Genomic DNA, 24,863 nt, shown 5'->3' with positions numbered 1-24,863 from the left:
CTGAGCAATCCTGAGAGCTTTGCTTCCATGGGAACCTCATCTGCAGATGGACACAGAGAAGAAACACTCTCATGTCCTTCCAAAGATGCTACCTTCCCATATTAGCCAGTCACTTATACTGAATGATAACACAGAACAGGGATGATAACAGAATGATAACAGGGACAAACAAGAAGCCCAGTGTTTCTTTTACATCCTGCCCTTTATAACTGACCAGAAAGCTGATTACGGAATGCTGATAGAATGCATACAGATCCAGAGACAAAGCAAAACGAAACAAGGATTCTAACAGTGTCTTTCCCCTGTCGAAATATGACTGACAATGTAAACAGCACCTTCCAAATATGAGCTGAGAAATTTTGCCAACTCTCCTACAATTTAAATACTGTCATATTTGTATTTTAAATGCTATCACATAGTATGAAGATAACCAAGAATGTTTAATGTTAAACTTTGACATTTTTCCTTGTGATATACAGTCATAGACAGAAAAGCACGGTAGTAAGGTAAGAGAACACACAGAAGAAAGCAAATGTTGTGAAACATGCTTAAAGTACTGTTTTCTGTTGTTGGGATGGTGGCCTGCACCTATAATCCCAGCACGTGGGAGGTAGAGCCAGGATGATTTGGTGTTGAAGGTCACTCTGAGGCTAGCCTGGGCTACATAAGACTCTGCCTTTAAAATGGGGGGATGAGTTTTTTCAAAAAATACCCATAAATTTCTACTTCACAGGACATAGTCAGCTGATTAGCTCTCCCTCCCTCCCCCTCTTCCTTCCCCTCCACTCCCCCATCCTTCTTTCCACCTCCTCCACCTTGCCTCACTACCTGCTTTCTCCTTGAGTAGAGGTGCTGTCAAGCATAGTACATGTTCGTCAATACAGAATAGTTCCCAGTTTCCTCTGTGTCAAAGGTTCTTAAACCCAACTACATATTGGGGTCTCCTGGAATGCTTTTGGGGACAAGACGGCTAGCCCAGTTCTTAAGAGTTTCCAATTCAGGAGATCTGGGTGGGATCCAAAAGCTTACATTTCTAGAAAATTCCCCATGGTGTGGGAGCCCCTGTACCACACTTAGAACCCTAGTCTGGAAGACATGTGATTCACCCTTTGACCTTTGCTGATATTGTGGATGACTTAGAACATTCTATTACCTCATAGATATTAAACTGCTCCAGCAAGTCCAGGTCCGCCCCTTTCTTGTTCAAGTGCCTTTGGGACACAGCGGCAATGCCCAGCTCTTCCAGGCAGTCTACTACGTCATAGAAGGTGTCTTGATCTGGCAGGCCTGCCAGCGTCTACAAGAGAAGAACCAGATGCAAATGTATCTTAGAAGAACACCACAAGGCAATGAAGACATGTTTATGTGGTAGCTGGTGGCCTCGGTTATAAAAACCCATAATAGTACAAGGAACAAGACAAATCCATTCAATGAGGAAATCTCCCGAGTGGGAGCAGCGTGAACTCAGGACTCTTGCCCCTGTAGAAGCATTTGCAATCCAGTGGGGGCTGGGTACTCCTGTTGGTGAATTATTACACTCATGATTAGGCTAGCTAGGAGAAAGGATTTACAGGTATCATCAAGGTTCCAAATCAGATGGTCTTCCATAGTAAGTGGGAACACCCTTTAAAAGAGGGCATAGGTCTCTCCTGAGGTCAGACTGGTTTGGAAGAAAGAGCAAGACACAAGGCGTTGAAATACAGTATAGAAAAGAATTTAGCAGACATCCACAAAAGGCTGCCAGAGTCTGCCCTGGTCAGCAGCTTGATTGTAGCCTTGTGAGCCTCTGAGTAGCCAACCCAGTAAGGACTTGCCTGGACTCCTACCCCTTGAGAACTGTGGGATGACAAATGTGCATTGCTCCAAGCAGTTAAGCTTGTGGGAGCTGTCATATGCCAATGGAAATTTAATATACTTCTACATTTAGAATCAATATATTAGTGAGAGTTTACATTTAATGATTCTCTTCCATTAAAGTTCAGCAGAGCCTCCCTTTGGTCCTTGAAACTTTGTGAAACAAGGAATTTCAAAGCAGCTACCAAGAGCAAAGAAGACAGGTTAACTAGGGTAGGTAGGGTAACCAGACTTCGCTCTGAGTTCTACATCTCTTAAAGGGAGAATGCTCTCTCAGCCATGTCCTGCTCAGAACAGGAGCCTTGGGAGTTACTGCAAGCTCCTCACCTTACATATGAAGAAGATGAAGCCTCAGGAATGGGAGAGATTTCACAGATGACCAGAAATTACTGAAGACTGGAGTGAAGGCCCGCTCAGAGCCCAGATAAGTCTCCACTTACTCCTGCATTCCTCACAGGTTATTCCAGCCTGGACTCCCAGACTCTGCTCCAAGTCCCTATTTATTCTGCTGCCTTTGTATTTCTAAGACCACTTATATTTCAAATTTATTTTCAACATGTTAGCTTGCCATGTTGCCATGGATCAACTCTTGCATAGCGATCACCTCACAACCCTGGTTTCTCTGACAACTTCTATCAAAAGTAGAAAGAAGGCCTTTACATGCTAAATAGCAGACTTTTCTTTTTTATGCTGATCAGAGGCTTCAATTCATGTGGCTGACGTCAGAGATACGATCATCTCCATCACTCAGGAGACCCCAAAAGGATACCTCATAAGAGGTCATGACTTGGAAGCTGCAGGAGGCAGTCACACATGTGGACACCCTGTGCCTGCCACAGAGGCAGTCAACTGGGCTTTACCTGAGAACTACCAATAACTAAGATGCTGCCACCACTACCACCAGCACCACACCCTCCCTACCTGGCATGCCTTAGCAGACTCTATTACCACCACAATCTCACCCTTTGGGTTATAAAAGCTCTAACATTTAGTGAAGGTTAGAGATGGGATGGTAATGCTAAGCAGGAGATAACAGAAGATAACTGGACACACTCAAAATGCCTGTTGACTATGAAGGATGGAGGAAGCAATTCGAAGAAGGCAGGCTAGTTAGTTGGACTTAAAACCTCCTGCACAGAGGTGCGGGCCTGTCCACACATGACACAAAACATCTCCAATCTCCTTGACTCCACTCTCCCCGCTCTCTCTCCTTTCCTTCCTCATCCAGCTCCTATACCTAGAGTCAACAGGGAGTGTGTCTGTTTGTCTGTGACTATGTAGGCCAGAGGATTTCTGGTCCGATGCTTTCCTCAATGTCTTTCCAACTTAACCTTTGAGGGTCTCTCACTGAGCTTGGGACTCACTAATTCAGCTAGGCTTGCTGGCCAATGAGCTTCTAGGATCCACCTCTCTTACCATCATCAGCCTGGCTCTACATGGGTATTAGGGATCCCCAAGTCCTCCTGTCCTTGTGGCAGGCGCATTACTGACAGAGCCATCTCCCCAGCCCTACGAGGTTCTCTTTTCACATAAAACCCCAGGGGGCTAAGCTAAAACAGCTAATTCCCTTGTCTCACAGCAGCGTCAGTGGTTAAATAACCAAAGAGCCAGCTCTCCACAATAAGCAGATTTGAAGGCCTTTGCCAAGTAACAGGCCCCAAACTGAAGTTGCGAGTAGCCATGAAAAACTTGAGTTTGAGTTGAGCCTGTGGACCTCTGGTATTCGTGCAGGCTGCAGAAGGACTGTGGCATTTCCCCCTGTGCAGACACATAGTCACCTTTTCCAGACTATTGCTCCAATATGCTCAGCTATCTCCACCTCATCCACACCCGGGCGTCTCCCAGTTCCAGTGCCACGCTCATGGTTAAGACACCTACAGATGGCGCAGACCACGGCATTGCCAGAAGGTCCCAACGGCAAGAGTTTCCTGAGGCTGTCGACGCCCCACAGCTGCCTTACATCTGGTGATCCTCACCTCTGTTTTCTTTCAGACTTTGTCTTGCCAGGATCTGTCACTAACAATTCTTTACTGGCATTCATCAGAGACCAAACTTGGTCTTCAAGAAAAATTGTCTCTCCTTAGGTTTTCAGGGATAACTTGAGGGTAAAACTATCAGGCAGGATAAAACCAGTGTGGTAAAGCACGTGTTCCCAATGTCACCTGCCCCAGTGTCAGCTGAGAAAGTCAAGAGCCATGACCCTCAACTCTTTCCATGGGCAAATGGATAAGTTAGAGATCCATAGTCTCCCTCAAAAGATATATCAGTAACTATATTGGAAGGTATGTGTGCAGTACAATCATATATACCCCCCAAAGGGGTGAGTTATTAACATTCAAAGCATGACACCTGAGTCTCACAAGTCTTTCAGAGAGAAGGAATCTAGAGGAGGAGTAGTGCAAATGTAACAAACAGGTGTTATGGCTCACAATGTCATCTTAACACTCAGGAAACAGAGGCAGGAACATCACTGTGAGTTCAAGGACAGCCTGCTCTACACATTGAGTTCTAGCCAGGACTACATAGAGGAGACACTGTTTGGTCAAAACAAATACGTCTTCACTTTGTTAAGAGAAGCAAGTCTTCAGTTATATTCCAGCAATGGATTCTGGAACCTTCCAAGGCCTTTCTCCTCATCACTGCAGTTGTTCCTGTAGACCCACAGTCAACAGTCTAAATAGACAATCCTCGGGGATGGGGGGTGGGGATGGGGGGTGGGGATGGGGGGCAGTGACAATGATACTTGGGATGTAGGGTGTGACTGTCTGAGTTATGTGCATTAGGACCAAGACAGCCTGTTCAAGGTCAACATGGGAACCAAGGTGCCCACTTCTGGGGACAACCTCAAAGGACTGTGGCTGTCCTACAAGATGATGACCAGTGAGGGATGTGATAGCAGCAACAAGAACACAGATGTGAGGCCATGACAACATAAAGGAGATGGGCTCTGCCTCCAGAGTCCTCACCTCAGTCCAGGACTCAGAATTAACAAGCAAGAAACCATGTGTCTTCCTGAATAGTGGATCATTTCTTCCAAATCAGGGTGCTAATTCTAAAGGGGAAATATCATTACTGGTATGAAATGCCCTCCTACTATTCTTCTATTGCCTTCTAGCTACCAAGCTGGAACCACATGGTGTGGCTCACCACGAACAATTTACATTTCCACATGGTATCAGTTTCCACAGCTGCTGTAACTAGCTACCCTGAGTGAGGTGCCTTAACAAGTCATAATTTAACAATCTGAAAGTAAGGTATCAGCAGGGCTATGCTCTCTGTACCAGCTGATCTCTGTACCAGTGATCCTTCACTGGCTAGTTGGTTGTTAGCCAACTTTGGTCCTTGCTGGCCCACAGAGCACCATTTTAACCTTTGCCTCTGTCTTCATGTGGTTATTTTCCCTGGCTGTGTTTACACAGTCTTCCCTGCCCACCCCCCTTTTTCTCTTTTCCTCTTGTTATACCATCAATCATATCTGATTAGTTTGTCCTATTGACTGAGTTACATCTATAAAGACCCTCTTCATATGTACCAAGGTTTAAGGCTTCAACTCCTATTTTTTTTATGGTGAGGGCACAATCTAGAACACATGTTAACCAACCTTGTTCACTAGAGTCATTGCATAAACCAATAGCTCTGTGTCAACTCCATCTTTTTCCTCCAAGATTTCCATGATGTTGGACCAGGGTTTGACACCTACAAGTTAAGCAAAAATCATTAAGAACAGCAATTCAATGACACACATTATTCCAATCACACGTAAGTTTCACCAAGGATTCCTGCCTTGGGGATGGAGATTGTCTTGTAGTCATTGCATTTATAGGTGTGGACACATTGACAAGCTGGACTTGTGCCATCTTCCAATTAATATACTATCCTGTTTCATGTTCATTCTTAGTATCCATAACCATTTGCTTGAGAAGTCCCCTTTATTTTAAATATATAATTAAGTCTCTTCGTGTGCACACTTTTGGGAGGAAGATTTTACTGGCTGGAAAACCTTTAGGACAGAGCTAGAAAACAGCTCACATTCAAGACCATCAAGTCAAACGGAAGGTCACAGAGGAGGAGGCAATCTCTGGCACAGTTCCACGCCTGAGATAAATATTAGAAGTGATGGAAGCCCTGACTTACCCTTGGGTTGATGGGCTGGAATGTGAACCTTTCTTTGTGTGATTTCTCTATAAATTATCTCAAAAGGATATTACTTATTTTTTGCTAGACAAATTAAATTAAATTAAAAAAAAAAAACTAAACACAGCAGTTTCCAAATGCTGGTCCTTGGATGGGTTGTGATAGAGCTGATCTTGGCCTTGAAATAAACATTTTACAAAGGCAGAGTCAGTATCACTCTTGTTCATCTCTGCACTATCAGCGCAATGCCTGCACTAGAGCACAGGTCAATAAAATGCCTGAGAACAGTAATGATTTCTGAGAGAGCATTTAGTATGGAAAGATGGGACTGCTTTACAAGAGTGAGAGGGAAGATACACATGGTGAGACGAGAAAGCGGTCAGAAGGACTGAAGAGTAAGCTTCCTATAAGACATGATACACAGAGATTAACCCATACACAGAGATGGCGTCTCTCCCAGGGAGTGAACCTGGTCTCATCCTTAGCTGAGTTATCCAGCCAGTTAGAACCATGTGATCTCCCGCCTGTCTCTAAACTCTGAACCCACAGACACGCTCTCCCTCCTATTACCTACTGACTTCTTGCCTGATATTTATCATCAACCTCCTTTGCAGTAAGCACCAGGGTATAGCTGTTCTTCAAGCAACCAACAATGACAGCCAACCAGTAGATCCTTGCTCTCACTGTCCCAAGGAGTTCAGGAAGTAGCTGCTTGTGTTTCTAGTGGGGCACCCATCTCAAGGACTGTAGAGTTCCTAGCAGATAGCTAAAAAAGGGCCATGCTAGGGAGAATTCACTGAAGCTCTGTGTCTGGGAGAAAACACTGCAGCCAATAGCTTCTAATTTTTCTGGTGTTTCCAGACACAGGACTACCTTCCTCGCTGTTTACTTTGAATCCAACATGACTTGTGAGGCCTGAGGAAGGCAAAGCCAAACAATAGTCAGGTAGTCCAGAGAGAAGGAAAAAAACCTCACGCTTATACACATGTGTGCACATGCACACACACACACACACACACACACACACACACACACCAACTTTTTTATTCTAGCCCCCAAAGTAAAAGTATAGTAGACTAGGCCAAATGAGGCATTTAAAATGTTTACATATTCATATTCATCAATATTAACTGCTACCTATGATGTACTTTTTGTTTGTATGTTTTGCAGTAATGAGGACTGACTTCAGGGCCTCAGCATACCAGCCAGTCTGACACTGAGCTACACTACTGGGGCCTTGGTGATAGACTTTGCTTTCTTTCTAGGCTCTCTAAGTGGCCCACTCTAGGTCCATGTCACAAAATGAGCCCTCTGGTTACCTCATAGGTGGCCATGCATACTTTATAATCAAGTGAACCTGTTCTTCAACTGCTTTAGGTGGTAATGATTTTTTTTTTAGGGCTTTTAATTTATTTTCTTAGTTTTATTTGCTGATTCCTCAATTCTGAGGTTTTCCTATTGAAGAAAAAAAGAAAGACAACTGTCCCTACTTTCCCATGCCTGTTGTTCCTGCCAAGGAATGAGTCTGAAGCTTCCCTCTGGAGCAGAATTTATGGGTTCTTTGCACATGTGCCCAAGTGGACACGCTCAGCTCCTCTTCAGTCATCCCTGGCTCATAGGCTGTGCTCCAGCCCAGTTGAGAGGAAGCTGGAGACTGCTCTAAAACCTGCTGCTGGAAACACCTGGAATTCATGTTGCTCTCTGCATAACTCTATGACACATTTGTATGTTTAATTCCATCATAGAATCCTACGACAACTTTACTAGCAGTAAACCAAGATGACGTTATATGTATGCATTACAAAAATCACAGCCAAGACCACACATGTCCGTGAAGGAGCATGCTATTGAGCCACACATGATGAGGTTTCTCTGAGCTTTTCATTAGTGATATGCCTTTGTTTGCAGCTCTTCGTGTTTAGTGGCAGGCAGATGACAGAACTTGCCAAAGGTTGAAGAAATTTTATAGGCAAGATTTACCAAGCTGAGAAAACAATCTATGGGGATTTTTTTTTTTTTTTTACTAATTGAAAAAAGATGGCCATCATTTTGTCTTGTTGGACAGACTTAGGATAGCAGAGGCCTCAGGCTGGGGCTGTGGAATGAAGCTTGGATGTGGGAAATAAAGCCCTGGGTTCATCTGAGGGTTATTCCCACTCCACACCATGCCCTGGATGTAGTAGGAACTCCAGAGATGCTAGAAGACCCTATTCAACAAGGCCAAAAAAACCCTCAAAGCCATGAAAAGGATATCTCTGTATCATGGTCGCATGGCAAGTGCCCTTGAGTTACCCAATGTTTAAGAGATGCTAACAAAAAGCCCACCCATTGTCCTAGAATAACTCCACAGCTGGGGGTTTGGAAGACACATCCAGCAACGATGAATCAAGGGAGCCACCATGTTCCCAAATATCCACCATTTGCTTCAGGTTCTAACCACCTGGTTCTGAGAAAGCCAGTTTCTTAGCCACCGGTTGTCCTTAGGGCTGTTAGTTGGCCCTGTAATCTGCTCATAGCTCCTATCTGGTAGCAGATGACAACATGCTATGCTAGAGGGGAAGTGGGTGGGGTCTGGACCCACCTTCCAGACTTCAGCCTCTGTCCCTGTCTGAAGCTCTGCTATCTTAATGTACTCCTTCAGAGAGACCAGGAGTTGCTTCTAGGTTGGACTGACCATGTGTTGTGCAGCTCACCTGCTTGTTGACAGCAAAAGTGATTTGGGATCATCTGTAGACTGAGTTTTCAAACTATTACAGTCATGAAAAGAAAAATATAATTCAAAATTTTTCTTACTTATTTGAGTCTTTGTTGGGATGGTAATGATGGCAACCAAGTCCTCTTAGGAAGGAGAATGAGCAACAGGAGAAACAGGCACCCCAGCATTTCAGCTAAAGGCTTCACGCCACTACAGACCACAGCATGGTTCAGCTACAGTCCCTCCTCCTCCTCCTCCTCCTCCTCCCCCTCCTCCTCCTCCTCCTCTTCCTCCTCCTCCTCCTCTTCCTCTTCTTCTTCTTCTTCTTCTTCTTCTTCTTCTTCTTCTTCTTCTTCTTCTTCTTCTTCTTCTTCTTCTTCTTTTCTTTTCAAGAGAGGTTCTTTCTAGGTAGCTGTGATGGTTTGTATTTGGTCAGCCCAGGGAGTGCCACTATTAGAAGGTGTGGCCCTGTTGGAGTAGGTATGTCACTGTGGGTGTGGGCTATTAAGACTCTCATCCTAGCTGCCTGGAAGCAAGTATTCTGCTAGCAGCCTTCAGATGAAGATGTAGAACTCTCAGCTCCTCCTGCACCATGCCTGTTTGGATGCGGCCATGTTCCTGCCTTGATGTTAATGGATGGAACCTCTGAACCTGTAAGCCAGCCCCAATTAAATGCTGTCCTTATAAGAGTTGCCTTGGTCATGGCATTTGTTCACAGCAGTAAAACCCTAAGACCATAGCCTAGGCTAACTTCAAACCCATGGTGGCCTTGCTTTAGCCTCTTCAGTGCTAAGATTATGTGCAGTACAGGCCACTCCACTCTTTTCTACCTATGTGTAGCATGCCTATCTGCTCAGGACAGCTGAGCACTGGAACAGTAAGATGGAGACAGAGCCTATGAGTGGGACATACTCAACTCAACAGATGACAGCACAGTAGAAAGAAAAGTTGTTTGGAAGCTCTGTGAACTCATGAGATACGAAGGGGTGTTACAGAGCAGGAGGAAGATGGCATGGCAGGTGGTCCCTTACACAGAAAGGCTCAGATGTTTTCATGCTGTAGGCACTAGGGACCTGCTGACAGGATTAGATAGAATGATGAAGAACTGTACTTTAGGGAGGTGGGTGATAGTAGGTCAAGAGATGCTGAGACCCCTGAGCAAGCCACTGCATGGGCAGAGGGAAGGAGGGAAGAATGCTCAAGGAATAGCTATGGGTCAGTGTGCCACAGGGCAAAGAAGAGAAGACAAGACACAAGGTGACTTGAACTTGTTTGGGAGAATAGATGTTCTGTGTGGTTTCAGTGACAGAGGTAAAAGATGATGGTCTGACAAGTTTTGACTAACTCCACACATGCATGTTCTTCATTGTCATGTCCATTGCAAGCCATAATCTCTATAGCTTCCACTCTAGATCCTTCACAGAGATGTCTCCACACAGAGGATGTTCCGAATAACTCACCAGAAGATGGGAAGCCTCCCTATCTAAAACACTGGGACCCTGGTGCCCCAGAGCAGGGACTGCTCACCTCTTTTGGTGTCGACAGCAGAAACGGCCTGAATGAGAAGTGGTGCATTGGACTCAGAATACTCCACAAAGACCAGCAGAAGCTTCAGGGCTGTCTTCACCACCAGGCGGAACTGAAAAAGAGACAAAACATCACACAGAAGCATAGGCAGCCCCGCCCACCTGAATGCATTATCCCCTCCATCCTTAGCCAGCACCCAGTGATCCGGTCAGCCTGGAGCTCCTCTCAGGATCGCCCAGATTCCTTCACTAGTTCCTCGCTTACCCTTTACTAGATACTGCAGCATACAGCTATAAGTGCTTCTCAACTGTGAAGATTAGGACTCTGAGGCAGAGCACACTGTCCATGCTCACACAGCTAGTGATCAGTGGAAACAAAAATTCAAACCCAAGGTATTTGACCTCAGAATTCATACTCAGCTTGCAACAAAGTAAGACAGTACATGCTGAGCTGGGGACTTCATTTGATCCTGATGACAGCAGTCACAGTTTGAATTTTTCCAGTGAGGAAGCAGGCACAACATGTCAAATGACTTGTTCTAGGCCACAAGTGCTAGCAAGCTTGGATAAGCAAGAACCTGAGCCAACTCCCCAGTACTTAAAGCCAGGCATAGCAGGCTGCCTGGGGCCTTGGAACTCACAGATCCAGGACCCACAGCTCAGCATTTGTGAGGAGCTGCAGCCAGCTCAAAATCTTTCTTTACCACAGTAGAACTCACCCTCAGAGATGCTATGAGCAACTTAATGGAAGCTAGCATGCCTTCCTAACTCCAGCTTCTTCAGTCCTGAAGGATGCTGGGTCAATTTCCCAACCTCCCAGTTGCTGTTACTATCTCTCCCTCAAAACCTCTCTTCCCTTTATCTCATTTTCTTCCAAGAACACACACACCCACACACACACACACACACACACAGAGAGAGAGAGAGAGAGACTCAGAATACCAAGCCAACCTCAGGCTATCACGTCTCAAGCTGTCGCTGCCACTGTACAGCTCACAGGAGCAATAGTCAATCTTCATCATCATCTTGACTTATCTGATTTACACTCACTTAGGAATCCAAAGGAGGGATCCATCCTATAATCAGCTTCCAAACACTGATACCATTGCATACACTAGCAAGATTTTGCTGAAAGGACCCAGATATAGCTGTCTCTTGTGAGACTATGCCAGGGCCTAGCAAACACAGAAGTGGATGCTCACAGTCAGTTATTGGATGGATCACAGGGCCCCCAATGGAGGAGCTAGAGAAAGTACCCAAGGAGCTAAAGGTATCTGCAACCCTATAGGTGGAACAACAATATGAACTAACCAGTACCCCGGAGCTCTTGACTCTAGCTGCATATGTATCAAAAGATGGCCTAGTCGGCCATCAGTGGAAAGAGAGGCCCATTGGTTGTGCAAACTTTATATGCCCCAGTACAGGGGAACACCAGGGCCAAAAAGTGGGAGTGGGTGGGTAGGGGAGTGGGGGGGAGGGTATGGGGGACTTTTGGGATAGCATTGGAAATGTAATTGAGGAAAATACCTAATAAAAATATTAATAAAAAAAAAAAGGAATCCAAAGGAAAGTTCTGGGTGTATCTTTGAGGGGGTTGCAGAGAGAATTAACTTTTGGACAAAGGACCCACTCTGAATATGGATAGTGCCATCTGATGGGCTGGTGGACAGGATGGAAGAAAATAGGGAGAAAGAAGAAAGCAAGATGAATGCTAGCATTCCCTCTCTGCTTCCTGGTCCATGGGGATGTAGAGAAACTATCTGTAGCTCCAACTTTGGTCAGCACAGACCATGATGGTCCTACCTGCCATATTTTGGATTGTATTCTCTTAAGCCAGGAGTCAAAACCAATCCTCCTTCCCCCAAACTACCCCTGCTGAGTATTTACCTTGTCATAGCAAAGAGGGAACAGTTTAAAACACCACCTGCCCAAGTCCTTTCTCCAAGGTCATTCCATGCCTTGGCCCTAGGCTCTTTCTCTGATGCCACTCTTTACCTAGATAATTATCTGTCTTGTCCTTGGTCCCACTCTTCACTGAGAAAACAAAACAAAAACTCCTAAGACAAGACTTACTACAGCCCATAGTTCCACTTCCTCTCTTCCCAGTGACTCCCTGTGATCATCAATCCAGATGCCAATATCACAGGATTCAGAATCTCTACTGAGACAAACTTCCCAGCACATCTGGAAGGGATTTTTCAGCCTGGGTCACTTCCATGCCATGGTGGACAATATCTTAAAAATGAGAGTCAGAAGAAACCCTTCCTCCCCAAGTTCATTATATGCAAGTATTTTGTTCCACCAACTAAACAAGCAATTATTGCACTCTCCACCCAACACAGCTCTCTCTCAGAACAGGGTGGCTAGTCTCCTACCTGAGCAGTGACTCCTCCTCTTGCACCTTTCAGGGTGCTCAGTTGGCTTTGTAAAGACCTAAAACCTTCTGCCTGGGCATTCTTTCTCCCTTTTTCCACACACCCTCTAAACAAGTTTATCCGATTCCTGGGTTTTAAAGTCCATCTAATATTGAATGTTAATTGTCTGTTGTTTTTCAGGTCCTGACTGAACTCCTAGGCCAGGCTGTCTTACAGCCTTGGTATCTCTCAGATGCTACCCCTTGGGTATTTAATATGCCACTACCAGCCAGGGCTGTTCCTGACATGGTTCCCACACTGTGACAGACTTACTCAGGCAAGTTAGTAGAATCTCATGTGAGGTAGAGCTTTCCTCAAGGCATGCCCATCTCCCTCCACCCAGGGCCATCACAATAGCATCCAAGGTTATGCCCCTGACATGCTCTCTGTAGCTTACCGCCAACTTGGAAACTTCTCTCCAGCCCTTCCCCTCCCTGGGACCAGCACTATAGGCCTGGACTTCCCTTTTGTAGGCCTTAGAAATGCCACTCGTGAAAACCATTGTCATGAGAAGGAGCCCCTTGTCAATGACCACATCAAAGAGCCACTTTGCATCCTACTCATGACTGAGCTAGCTTCAGAGGCATCTCCTCTAGCCATGAGAAACTAGAGCCCATGAATGAGTGGCAGGAAACCATGTAGCATACATTCATATCCATAACCATCCTCCCCACGATTGAGTACCAGAAGCCACCTCTAGATTCGTTTTAGCACCACTGAGTGCCAATGCTGAAGGAGCAGCTGTTTGATGGCATCGTTTGGGACACGGTGACAAGGAAGAGCACCTGCATGCTCAGCAGAGACACCATTTAAAGCCGAGTCTTTTAGTCATGATTTGTGGGCTTTTCTATGAGGCTCCTACAGACATAGAGACCAGATACATTTGGCTACAGTTCCTAAGAACACAAGCTACCCATCACAATTCCTCTGACACAGGAGAAGCCATGGAGCCAGTTGTGCATGTGAAGGTGGCATATCTTCACTGAGCTTCTCCTTCCAGCCCATCAGTCATAGCCCCAAGCCAAGCTAAGCCAGGCAGAGGTCAGACAGAGGTCAAACAGCCCCCAGGGGTCCCCCTTTCCTCCAAACACTTGAGAGTTCCTAACTCCTACTTCCAGTCTATTAGACAGTCCTACTCTCTCCTCCTTCCTTCCCGTCTAGGAAGAGGTTAAATTCCACAGCATTTTCTCAACAAGTACAAGGTTTTGTGGGGGGTGGCAGTCTAGAAGAATGAACTGTGTTTTGTATGTTTAAAGCCGGAGAAATGCCTTCAAGTAAATACAAACCCAGCAAGTCCGGGCTTGGTGGCTTCCTCTGGAGGGAGACTATCATTATGTGGTTCCTGGGAACGAACCTGGCAGCTGCCCAGTGTGTGCTCCTACGAAGCTGGTTTGAGCAGGGTCTACTTTGTCAGTCCCATAGAATCCTTCTGAGCCTCTGTGCAGTCATAGTACTTGACTTTCACCGTCCCTGGTACCCACAGTCCCTAAGCAACGCCCGCTCCTGATGGAGATCCCTTCTTCCTAGAGAAGCCAGTCTTCCTTTGTATGCTGTCCGCTGGTGCTGGAAAGCCTCTGTTTGGAGTTCTTTGGGCACCATCATTTTATTTTAGTTTTTAAATTCCTAAGCATGGTTTCTATGTTTAGGAGCTCTATGACTTAGCCTCCACTTAGTTTATGTTTGGTGCTTTCGGGACCTTTACTGTGCCAGTGAATAGCAAGCACATTAGATAATTAAAGTGCTGTAGAGGCGAGAGCAGTGGAACATTCATTTGGGGCAAATTCCTGATACTAATTGAAAGCATGTCACAACTCATCCTCGGATGCATCCAGGGCTCCTACTCAGAAATTCCACATTAGCAGTATTGTGAAGACTTGGGATGGGGGGAACACTACTTCTAAATAACTCCATAGTAGCCTTCACTTACCTAAGAGTTACTCTGTGAGCAAAGCAGCCTGCACAGGGGCCACATACCTCCTCCTCTAAGTCCAGCACACTGCCTTTTCCAAAGCTCTTGAAATCCCGTTCTTGCTGCTGAGAGGTTAGGTCAGTGTTTTCATAGCATGCATGGGATGTTTGGTTTGATTCCCAAATTCACAAAACCAAATCTCATCTTAGACATATTTGCACAGGAACTGCAGTTCTAGGATACTGGGACCGGGCAAACAAAGGAGGCAGGCTTAAGGTGGATAAAGAAAGGAGCATCCCAAACAAGGAAGGGTGAGAACAAGCAGCAAGGATTCCAGAGCATCCCCCGCTGCATAGCTCAGACCCTGATGGCTTCTCAGACACATCACACCCTCAAAGTATCCTTCCAACTTCAAAGGTCTGATTTTCAGCTCAGACTGAAGCCCCTTCCTAACCTAACACATACAGTTTCACTACAATGCATCAAGCACCCGGCACCCTGACTAGCCGCGAGAGGCAAATCAGAAAGTTCTCGTGAAGCAAGCATGTGACACCATGGGATGGTTGGTTCATCCATCATGAAGAAGACAGGCAGGTGACATAGCAGCAAGGAGTGAACTTCAGTGGCTCAAAATCAAATGAGCTGAGGAGGACAGACATCCCACTGCAGGAGGTCTTGCTATCTGAGGCAAGACCTTTAGAGAAAAAAACAAAACAAAACAAAACTATAACCCTGGATGGGTGAAGTGGCTGGCCATGTTTGAGTCCCTGCCAATCCACAAGTCTTTGCTTCTACTTCCAACAGTGTTGAGAGCCCCTCTGGGTCCCTGAGCACCCTTTGAGACTCTGAGAGTAGAACACAGGCCTGACCATGCTTCAAGGACACGGCCCACGGTATACTAAGAAAGAACTCATTCTACCCCTCCCCACACAGAAAGCATCACCCACAGGAAGGACAATGAGTGTTCTCAGAGGGGCAGCTCTAGACTGTGATGACAATTGGGTAAGCTCAGAGCTGGTCCCAGCTAGCCCAGCCCCTCTCATCCCCAGTGGAGCAGCAGAGCTATGGAAAGGCTGGGAGGTCCCTGTCACATCAGCACTGCCACTGGACAAAGCACCTCAGGCTCCAGGCACTGCTGTTGGGCTTTGTTACCTATATTTTATTTACATTTTAAGCATTCTAGTTGAACTCTGGAACAAAGAAAATTATGAGGGTCTTTGTTGCTTCTTTTTAAATAGTATCTCATGGTATTTAGTAGCTGGCCTCAAATTCCCTATAGAGCTAAGGACCAGTGCTGAACCTCTAACCCTCCTGCTCCAACCTGCTGGGATTATAGGTGTACTTCACCTCACTTGAATTTTTATAACATTTATTTTTTATTTTATCTTAAATGTTTCTCTCTTCTTCCTTTTCCTCCCTCCAATCCTTCCATGTGCCCCCACTTTGCTCTTTCTCAAATTCATGGCCTTTTTTACATTAATTGTTGTCACATGGTTGTGTGTGGATGAATGTGTGCATGCATGTGCATGCTTGTATGTTGCATTACACACACACACACACACATGAATAAAACCTCCCCCATCCATCTAATGTTATTTGTATGAAGATGATTTCAGGGCTGACAACTTGGCATTGGATTACCAATTAGGGGTTCTTCCCTGGGGAAGACCACTCTGCCTGCTTTCAACATTCTTCAGTAGCTTGCAGTTCTTTGTGAAGGTTGAGGCTCCGTGAGATTTTTCCCTTCCATATTAACACGCCTTTTAGTGTTCAGGTCTCGTTTAGGCAACCATGTACCAGAGGAATAGGGAGTTTGCTATCAGATTTTGTCTCCTAAAGAATGCCAGAGAAGCTACACCAGTCACACTCAGTTTCATGTGGTGCTGGGGCTTGAACTCAGAGCTTTATAGGTACTACAGGTGCTAGGCAAACACTCTATCAACTGAGCTACAATTCCCAGCCCTAGAAAATGATGTTAATATTGTTTATGTTATTCTAAAACATGTATCTAAGCAGGACGTGGTGGTAGTCCCTTTGCATGAGAAGCGTGCAGAGGCCGGGAACACGCAGCCACCATACTTCATGAACACTGAGTACATTCGCAGTGTGGCTGGACAGAGCACTACTCCAGTGTGCTCTGTAGTTTGCACTCTGTGTTCCAAGTCAGCATAAAACAGACTCCGATGAGCCTTCGTGAAAGCCAATGTGCCCGTTAAATAACCAAAGACAGAGCCCCCGCACCCCGCACCTATGCTGGATACCAATGTTTGTTTCAGAGAGGATTGAGAGGGCCTAGCAGGTTGGTGTCACCATTGTGCTTTACTGGGCTTTGATGTTCCTAGTGAGTTTGCAGGGGCTGTCTAGGTTTCTGAGAGAGTGCAGCTACCAGAAGCCTGAAAAGAAAACAAGGCAGTTTCTTAAGACTGGGACTTCATGTGCATTTCAATGGACTTAAGGAAATAGGGACAATGCAGTAGGCAGGTTAAACATGCCACTCAGCAAGTACAAATCCAAGGACCCCAAAAGCTGTCTAATTGCCAAGTCCTCTCTTAAAAACTTAACAACCAGAAAGAGAAAACAAGTTCCCAACCTTAGGACTTAAGTTACAGAAAGGATTAGGGAAACGCACATGATTTCATTTCATTTCCCATAAAAGTAGCATAGGTATGTGCTATAAAAATGGATGCTCATCTTTAAACTAGATTAGAAACTGTAAGACAGCCTGATCTATATGGCTTTACCATATTGTTTACACATTTACGTATACTTTAGAACAGACTAGGTATCTGACAAAATCAAACCAGACGTGTTGGTTCATGCTTGTAATATCACCACTAATGGCTGAGTCAAGAGGATCTCTGCAAAGTTTGAGGCCAGCCTGGGCTATAAAATCAGTTCCAGGTCAACCTAGTCTGTAGAGTGAGGCCTTGTCTCCTATCCCACAGAAAATTCCACTCATCTTTAAAACCCCTTACTTAACATTTTGTTCAAATGCCACACACTCAAGTTGAAACTTTTGAATAAGCAGTTCAAACTAAGGCCTAGGGGTCTCCATAATTATTAAATAGTTCAACAAGAAACTTAGGCTCCAAAATCTTTCCCTTCTCGACCTCTAATAAACTGCCTGCAACATGATATGGGTAATTATCAGAAATAAAGCACAAGCCCAAACATAGTACCTCGAGTACAGAATTCTGGGCCCTGGCCCACAAGAATTCATAGGGAATGAAAAGATCAGGGTTGGCACATGAGCCAGGACAGGAAGTCACCTGCACCAAGTCCCTGAGCTATGGCCTTAGAGAGTGACAGCTGCCTGCTTCTGATGTGCAGTCTGCAGAAAGGAAGCTAACTCTGCAATCAGTGGAACCCAGGGGGTAGGGTGGGGACTGGAAAGGCCCGAAGGAACTTACCAGTAAATAAATTTTGTGAAGTATAAAACAGAGCCAGCTGTCCAGAAATGAAGATTACAAACAAAATGAAGAGGTACAAATCTTTATGATTAATTTAGGTGTTTAACTGAGCTTTGTTTGTGTAAGCAGCAGAAAATATCCACTTTGCTAAATTTTCCAGATATTTAACATCATTAAGAAGAGTCATTTGAAGGCCTGAGAGATGGCTCAACTACTCAACATGATGACCTGGGTTTGACCCCCTGGGACCCACATGATGGAAGGAAAGAACTGACATGTCCTCTGACCTGCACACATGAACATGTGTGGAGGGCAAACATGTCCACATACTCACACACATTCTTGCAAAATAAATAAAATGTAAAAAAAAAATTAAAAGGATCAATTAATAAAAATAACATTAACTCCCTCCTTTACCAATGAGAAAGGGATTCCAAAGCCTGGCAGGAACATGCCAGTTAAGGGGCATCTTGTTACTGCTTGCAGAATGGGATACTGGAAATCAACAAGCTTGGATGCTTTTACAGGAAGCAGCATGCCCAGTTTGGGGTACAAAACCCCACATTCTAGGAGGCTAAAATAACTTGTTACCTGGCCAATTTCTAAATGAGACTGGTCAACCTGATTCTTGTCCTTACCCAGGAAAGAGCCCTCCATCTTTCCAACTGGCTCAAAACATAAGCTTTGTGGAAATATGACAGATAATATTTCCCAAGGAAAAGAACTTTTCTTTTACAAACAAGTCGTCCTGGATGCGTGCCAGCAGACGGCAGGTAAGCCTGGCACAGTGAGTGCTGTCGGGAGAGCTTGGCTGTCAGAAGCCTCCAGGAAGTGAGTGAACGTGCCAGGCAGAGACAAAGCCCCAGGGGAAGGGAGCTGAGAGCATTGACAAAGGGAACTCCAGCCTGCAGGGCTCCTCCTGGGCTGGCTCCCAGAACTCCCTGCCTCTGCTGCCCTGAGGACCATCCACCATCCTAGAAGATGGAAACAGTATTTTCACTGGGCAAAGGGTACACTGGCTACTTGAATTTCTGCATTCTTTCAAATGTGTTCCCAGGTTTGAATCCCCAGCAGTGACTCATCCTCTAGCTGCTGGGGCATGGCTAGTGTATAATGACGCTGTTTTGAGAACAGAGGGAACCTAAATAATGCTCCCCGGAGCCACACAATGGACTAAAGAAGTGATACTTCTCTCAGTGACGCCTCTACTGGTTGTCCTTCCGAAGGCTTTGAAGGCCCGGCCTTATCCTCCGGTCTCATTCTGATATCTTCCAAAAGCAAGGGCTTGTGAAATCCAACATTTAATGGGGATGAGGGAGGGGCTCAAGTGGGAAAGTACTTGCAGTCCAGACATAAGGACCTGAGCTCAATCTCAAAATGTATGAAATAAAAGGGAGGTTGGGGTGGGGGTGGGGGATGACTTGCTTGTAATTTTAGTATTAAGGAGGCAAGAGGATCCATCTCCCCACTCCTGGACAGTTAGTCTAGCCTTCTTGGTGAAAGACCCTGTCTAAAAAACACAAAGTGTCTAAGGTATAACATCAGAGGTTGACCTCTGACCTCCAACCACCAACACACACATGTGCATGCACACAGGAAAGAAATTACATACACTGGACTTAGTACTCTGAGTGTGCACAGGCAGAGGAGCCAGGACTGCACTCTGCAGGGACACTGACTCTGTATCCACAGGGTCATCCTGCCAATAACACATGAATACACGTGGGTGACACAGGGAGCTTTAGAAATCCTACCTGCCTAATGGAATGTGGATAAATACAAAGTTCAAATGCAACTTCACCCACTAAATAGGTTTTAATGATATTAAAATAGCTTTAAATAGAGCATCCAGTCCGAAGCCACTTGATTGACAACATGAGAAACATGAAAAAACTTCCATGAATCACAGCTCAGACATGCCAGAGACCATTATATGGGCATTAAACTTTAAATATTACAGTGACACAGAAAATGTTTAGAATATGTTTAGGGCTTACTATATAAGAAAACTTTAAAAATAAATAGAAAGAAAGGTTTCAAAGTGAATCACCATGATAACTCTGGTAGGACTTCTGAGTTGTATTTTTGCTTGTTTTTACTTTTTAAAATTTCTACGTTTTAATACAAAGAGAACATTTTGCTCTTATAATCACAGAAAAGCTCAAATGGTAGTTTTTATAATAATATCGAGATGTTGAGAACATCCATAAACTTGTATTTTTTCCTTTAATCTCTTCTCATTAACTTCACTATGAAAATTAACATTAGCCCAACTTTTATTAATGAAACACTTATTAATTCAACTCATTTTAAAGTCAATAAAAAACATAAGCTCCAATTGCAGGACTGATTTACGACAGCGGTACACATCAAGGAACTGGTTGGTATTCTAAGAATGTCTTTGGCAAGGCCATGTAGCATTCAATGACGGAGCAGATATCATGGTGTCCAATATGTTTACAATGTGTTTTAAAACATAAAATTTATAATCGGGTATTTTCCTACTTAGCCGCAGAGAGTTATCATTCTTAAATTGGAAGCAAGAAAATCTCCAACCTGAAGGCTGGGGAGATAGCTCAGCAGGCCAGATGTTTGCCACATAGCACGAGGACTAGACTTTAGGACCTCCCACCCAGGTAAAGACCGAGTGGGCATGCTGGTCTGTCTGGAATCCCAGGATACAGGAGACAGGCAACAGATATCCCCCAAAAGGTGGCTAGCTAGACTAGACCAGTGGATAAGTTCTGGGTTCCGGTGGGAGATTCCCTCAATAATACAAAGAAGAAAGCAATCAAAGAAGACACCCCATATCATCCTCTTACCTCCCACTCTGGCATGCCCACACATATGTGTGCACACCCATGTGAACAAGAAAACACACAAATAAATGCAAAAAAGAAAAAGGCACGTGATCATGAAATCTGTCACTGATGTTGAGCCTCTCGTGGAACTGGGGGTGGGGGAAGAAAGAACGTGGCTTGAACTGCAGAGGGGAGAACAATTTCCTCTACAGAGAGGAAAAGGTGTCTGTAATGGCCTAGCTGAGGACACAGGGGTAGAGCCACCTTACCAAGCAGCAAAACATGCTCAGGTGTGATGGTTTCCATGAGTTTTTGAAAGCCAAATGTTCCACCACAGCATGTAAGCCCTAGAAACTACAGGCACAAAGACCAGCTGCAGGAGACTCTTTAGAAAGCTGCTGTGGGCTCTTGGGGCAGGTCAGGAGCCAAGCTAGGCCGGGCAGAGGTCTCTCATAGTGTAAAACAGACATATCAGCAACTGCCAAAAAGGAGATTGGTGCATATGAACTCCAAAAAAAAAGCATCGTGTAGCTTTCTGAACTCACCACTGATCCCTCCCAAAATGTCCCAGGAAATTTTTAGATGGATGCTTCAAGACAGAAGAGAGGCCCAGGCCCATCAGTCTTGACTGAGCATATCTCTAAACTAGGATGTTGAGTGAACTTCTCAGAAAAAGAGCTATTAACAAATGATACTAGGCACAGGGCCAGGAGCAGTGCTCAGAATTTTACACATTTGTATCTGCTCAGCTTGCAGACTATTTCCATTTTATAGATGAAAGATGACCCACATGAAGGCTGTGTTGGACCCCAAAGCCCTAGCATGTGCTAGGAGATGCAGTATGTCTTGATTTTAGAAAGGTCTGTGAAGACATTGGCAACAATGGGTTAACAGTCAGTGAGGCAGCTCCCCACTCGCTTCACAGTGGCCCTAAAGCACCCCAGTCATCTGTGTTGTCACAGAGTCTGTGCTGGTGGGTCCACACATTCTCTCTCCCCTCTCAGCATTCTGGTCTATAATAAAGAGGCATAGCTTATTAAATTTATGTTATATAAAACTGGCACTAGCCATTAAGATGATAAATGGCCAAGGCAGAATTCACAATTATCTTGAGGCTGGAACTGTGGTCTGATCAACAAAGAAAATTGCAATGGCTTGCATTTAGATACACAACCATCAGTCACGGACATGTAGAATGAAGAACTGGCAGGAATGGTGTATGAGACAAAGCCAGGGACGTTTAATGGACTGCCAGGCCAATTTCAGCCAGCACCCAGGGCTGCTGCTAAAAGACCCATTAAAGCAGAGATAGAATTTATGGAAGAAAATGTCATATCCCAAGGAGGCTGTTATATACCTTCTACCAGCTGCAAAAAGAAGCCAATGACCAGTAGAATGAGGGACTAGTTATTAGGTCCCTGTAATATCTAGAGCAAAACATACACTGTAGCTTTGACAGGCTTATAGAACAGTCATCTTTACAGTTTTAATTTCAAAATGTGCATGTGTGTGCATAGTCACGTGTGTATGACCACACATAGTCAGGAGGACAACCTCACCACTCACTACGCAGGAGTCATGCACATTTATTTTTATTTTTTCCTTTATTTTGCAAGAAGTTCTCTTATTGGCCTAAAACTGATGAGGTCGTCTAGGGTGGCTGTCCAGTAAGCCTAAAGGATCTCCCTATCTCTGTCTCCCCAGTGCCGGGGAGTTATAAGCACATCACCATACCTACTGTGTTGTTGTTGTTCTTGTTTAATGTGGATCCTAGAAACCAACCTCAGGTCCTTGTGCTTACATAGAAGTTCATTGATGATTGTATGTGTATGTGTATGTGTATGTGTATGTGTATGTGTATGTGTATGTGTATGTGTATGTGTATGTATAAAGACATATCCTCAGTCCCAGACAATGACCTTTAAATGCTCAGAGCACCTCCACAGGGAATCAGAATGCCTGACAAACAGTAGATCCAGTGTTTCGTAATGGTGTAGATGAAGATGCCTTCCCTGTAAGAATAGCTTCCCAGCAACTCTGGTGTCCACGAGGGTTGAGCCACTTCCTTTCCTTTCCTTTTCTAGAATTAAGAATGTGACTCATGACGTCATGACCATCTTAAACATAGCTCAGCATTTGCCACAGCTCGGGTTCTATAACTCTATGTAACTAAGAACGTTCCTCATGTTTTAGCCTCCATGTGGGTCCCTGGAGTGATCACATATCAGTGACACAATACTTGTGACTACAGGACCAAAGGGCTACTGACTCTCATCTCCTTGGCAACCAGCACTGTGTCCTGACACAGGGAGAGAGCACCGGGACCTGGGATCACTTGCTCAGTTCTCCTTTCCAAGCTTAATACCAACTTCCACGTTCCTGCCAGAGGCACTAGCCCACTCCAAGTTGTGACTCACTTCTTATTCCTGCTTCATGTTTTCTAAATCCAGAAATCTAGGCCTCAGTAGCTGCTCTTTAAGATGTCTCCACATTGCCCTCTTTTTCATTTTTAACTGCAACCCTTTCTCAGACCCCACCACTTCTGAATAACTGCTGCCATCCCTGCCATCTCCCCCCTCTTCTATCCCTATGCTCCACATGCCATGGAAGCTGCTGTCCTAATGAGGCTTCATGGGGAGAACATGAATATGAATGTATGTGAGAGAAGATGGTATGGTCCTTTCCACTTCTCCCTAAACTAGTAGCGGGGGTTATATAAGAGCAGCGTGCACATCTTCACACAGATGCAAAGGAAATCCACTACTGTCTGATCAGCAGTCTGGCACATGGCTGGAAGAATGAGATGCAGTGGGGCTGGCAGAAATAGAGGGCAGGGTGAGCAAAGGTAGATGGGAATACAGAAAGGATGGTTTCCATGGCAACATCATGAGGCTCTCTGATGAGGAGATGAGAGTTTCTCCAGGGCCAGAATGGAAAACAGAGAAGGTTTTCTATATGAGGGTGATAGAAGGCCAAACTATAGAAACAGGATTATCCTATCTCAATTAATTAGAATTCCAGGTGCATAAAGAGAAAAACTACATGCCCTTAACAAGTCATTGTGGGGGTACCCACCTCGTACCTCTGACTGAGAAGTTTAGAGATGGGCTCATGTAAACACAAAGACTTTATTGAAAACATTTTGTGCTTTCTCTTTTAAAAGTCATTAATTGGCTGCAAATACATCATTTTCTTCTCTGGAGTTTCAAGTAACTACAAATGTGCATTGCATAACGACCCTCTGGCAGCAGCAAAGTCACATCGTGTTGCCTTTCATGGGAGGAAAGTCAAGCATTATGAAAACAGAACAACAGGATTCTTTTTTTAACCAGCACTTCCTTTATTAGTGTTGTGCCTGTATAAGGCAAAGCCAGCAGGCTGTCAAGGCAAACCTTTCAGGTTTAAAAGCCATGAATCTGTCAACAGAAAGGACTAAAGCATAGCTTCCCTTGCCTTCTACACCTGAGCTGGGAAAACCTAGGTGGCTGTATTGTTTAATCTGAGTGCTAAGGACAGAACTGAGGCTTCATTCTCCAAACCTAAAGGTCCTGGTTGAGGCACCTATTCTTCTTCCAGATCTTTCACTATCCAGATGAAAGAGAGGGACAGAGTATCAGCAAGTTTTGTAGAGTAAAGGGCATTTCAGGAGAACTGTGCTAGGGGGAAAAAAAAAAAACAACTTGCCAGTGGCTGCTGTTTTTGCATTCAGCTGCTGACCTGGAACTGAGTATACCCAGTAGGGTGATTCAAGATCTTGTCTGACATCACCATGAATGAGTCACACCCTCCCCCAACCTCACTTTTTCTTTTTTTTAAGCAGGACCATAGGCACCAAGGCACAAGCTCACTAGACTCTATTTGCTCCAAGGCACAAGCTCACTAGACTCCTCTATTTGCCTAGCCTCATGATGCCTGAAAGTCAACAAGTGCTGAAGAATGGCTCTTGGGAAAAAAATGAACAGTGAAGAGAAAAATGCACATGTTCTACAGAGTCTAGTGCTAACGATGTCAGTGAGTGGAGAAGAGACAACTGGTCAACCCAAGATAGAGCCTGAGGAGAGGAAGGACCACAGAGCAAGCAAGGACTCTGGGGACCAGCCAGTCAAGGAAAGCATAGTTC

General features: G+C 44.9%; 1 protein-coding gene across 4 annotated transcripts in view; it reads right to left on the bottom strand.

Annotated features, from left to right (window-relative positions):
• Positions 1 to 24,863, bottom strand: part of Fhod3 (formin homology 2 domain containing 3) — a 423,897-nt gene that overhangs the window by 138,730 nt on the left and 260,304 nt on the right. For all 4 annotated transcript variants that reach the window (XM_021150413.2, XM_029472088.2, XM_021150415.2 and 1 more), the window contains exons 7-9: positions 10,211 to 10,322; positions 5,456 to 5,550; positions 1,154 to 1,297 (exon numbers count right to left, since the gene is read on the bottom strand). In XM_021150413.2, the coding sequence (XP_021006072.1) occupies positions 1,154 to 1,297; positions 5,456 to 5,550; positions 10,211 to 10,322 (351 nt within the window). The remainder of the gene's footprint in view (positions 1 to 1,153; positions 1,298 to 5,455; positions 5,551 to 10,210; positions 10,323 to 24,863) is intronic.

Source organism: Mus caroli, unplaced genomic scaffold (assembly GCF_978045245.1).
Source record: "Mus caroli unplaced genomic scaffold, Mus_caroli_1 scaffold_19, whole genome shotgun sequence".
In the NCBI taxonomy this organism is placed as follows: domain Eukaryota; kingdom Metazoa; phylum Chordata; class Mammalia; order Rodentia; family Muridae; genus Mus; species Mus caroli.
The sequence above is the reverse complement of the archived record's forward strand: the minus strand, read 5'-3'. Positions and strand labels throughout refer to the sequence as shown.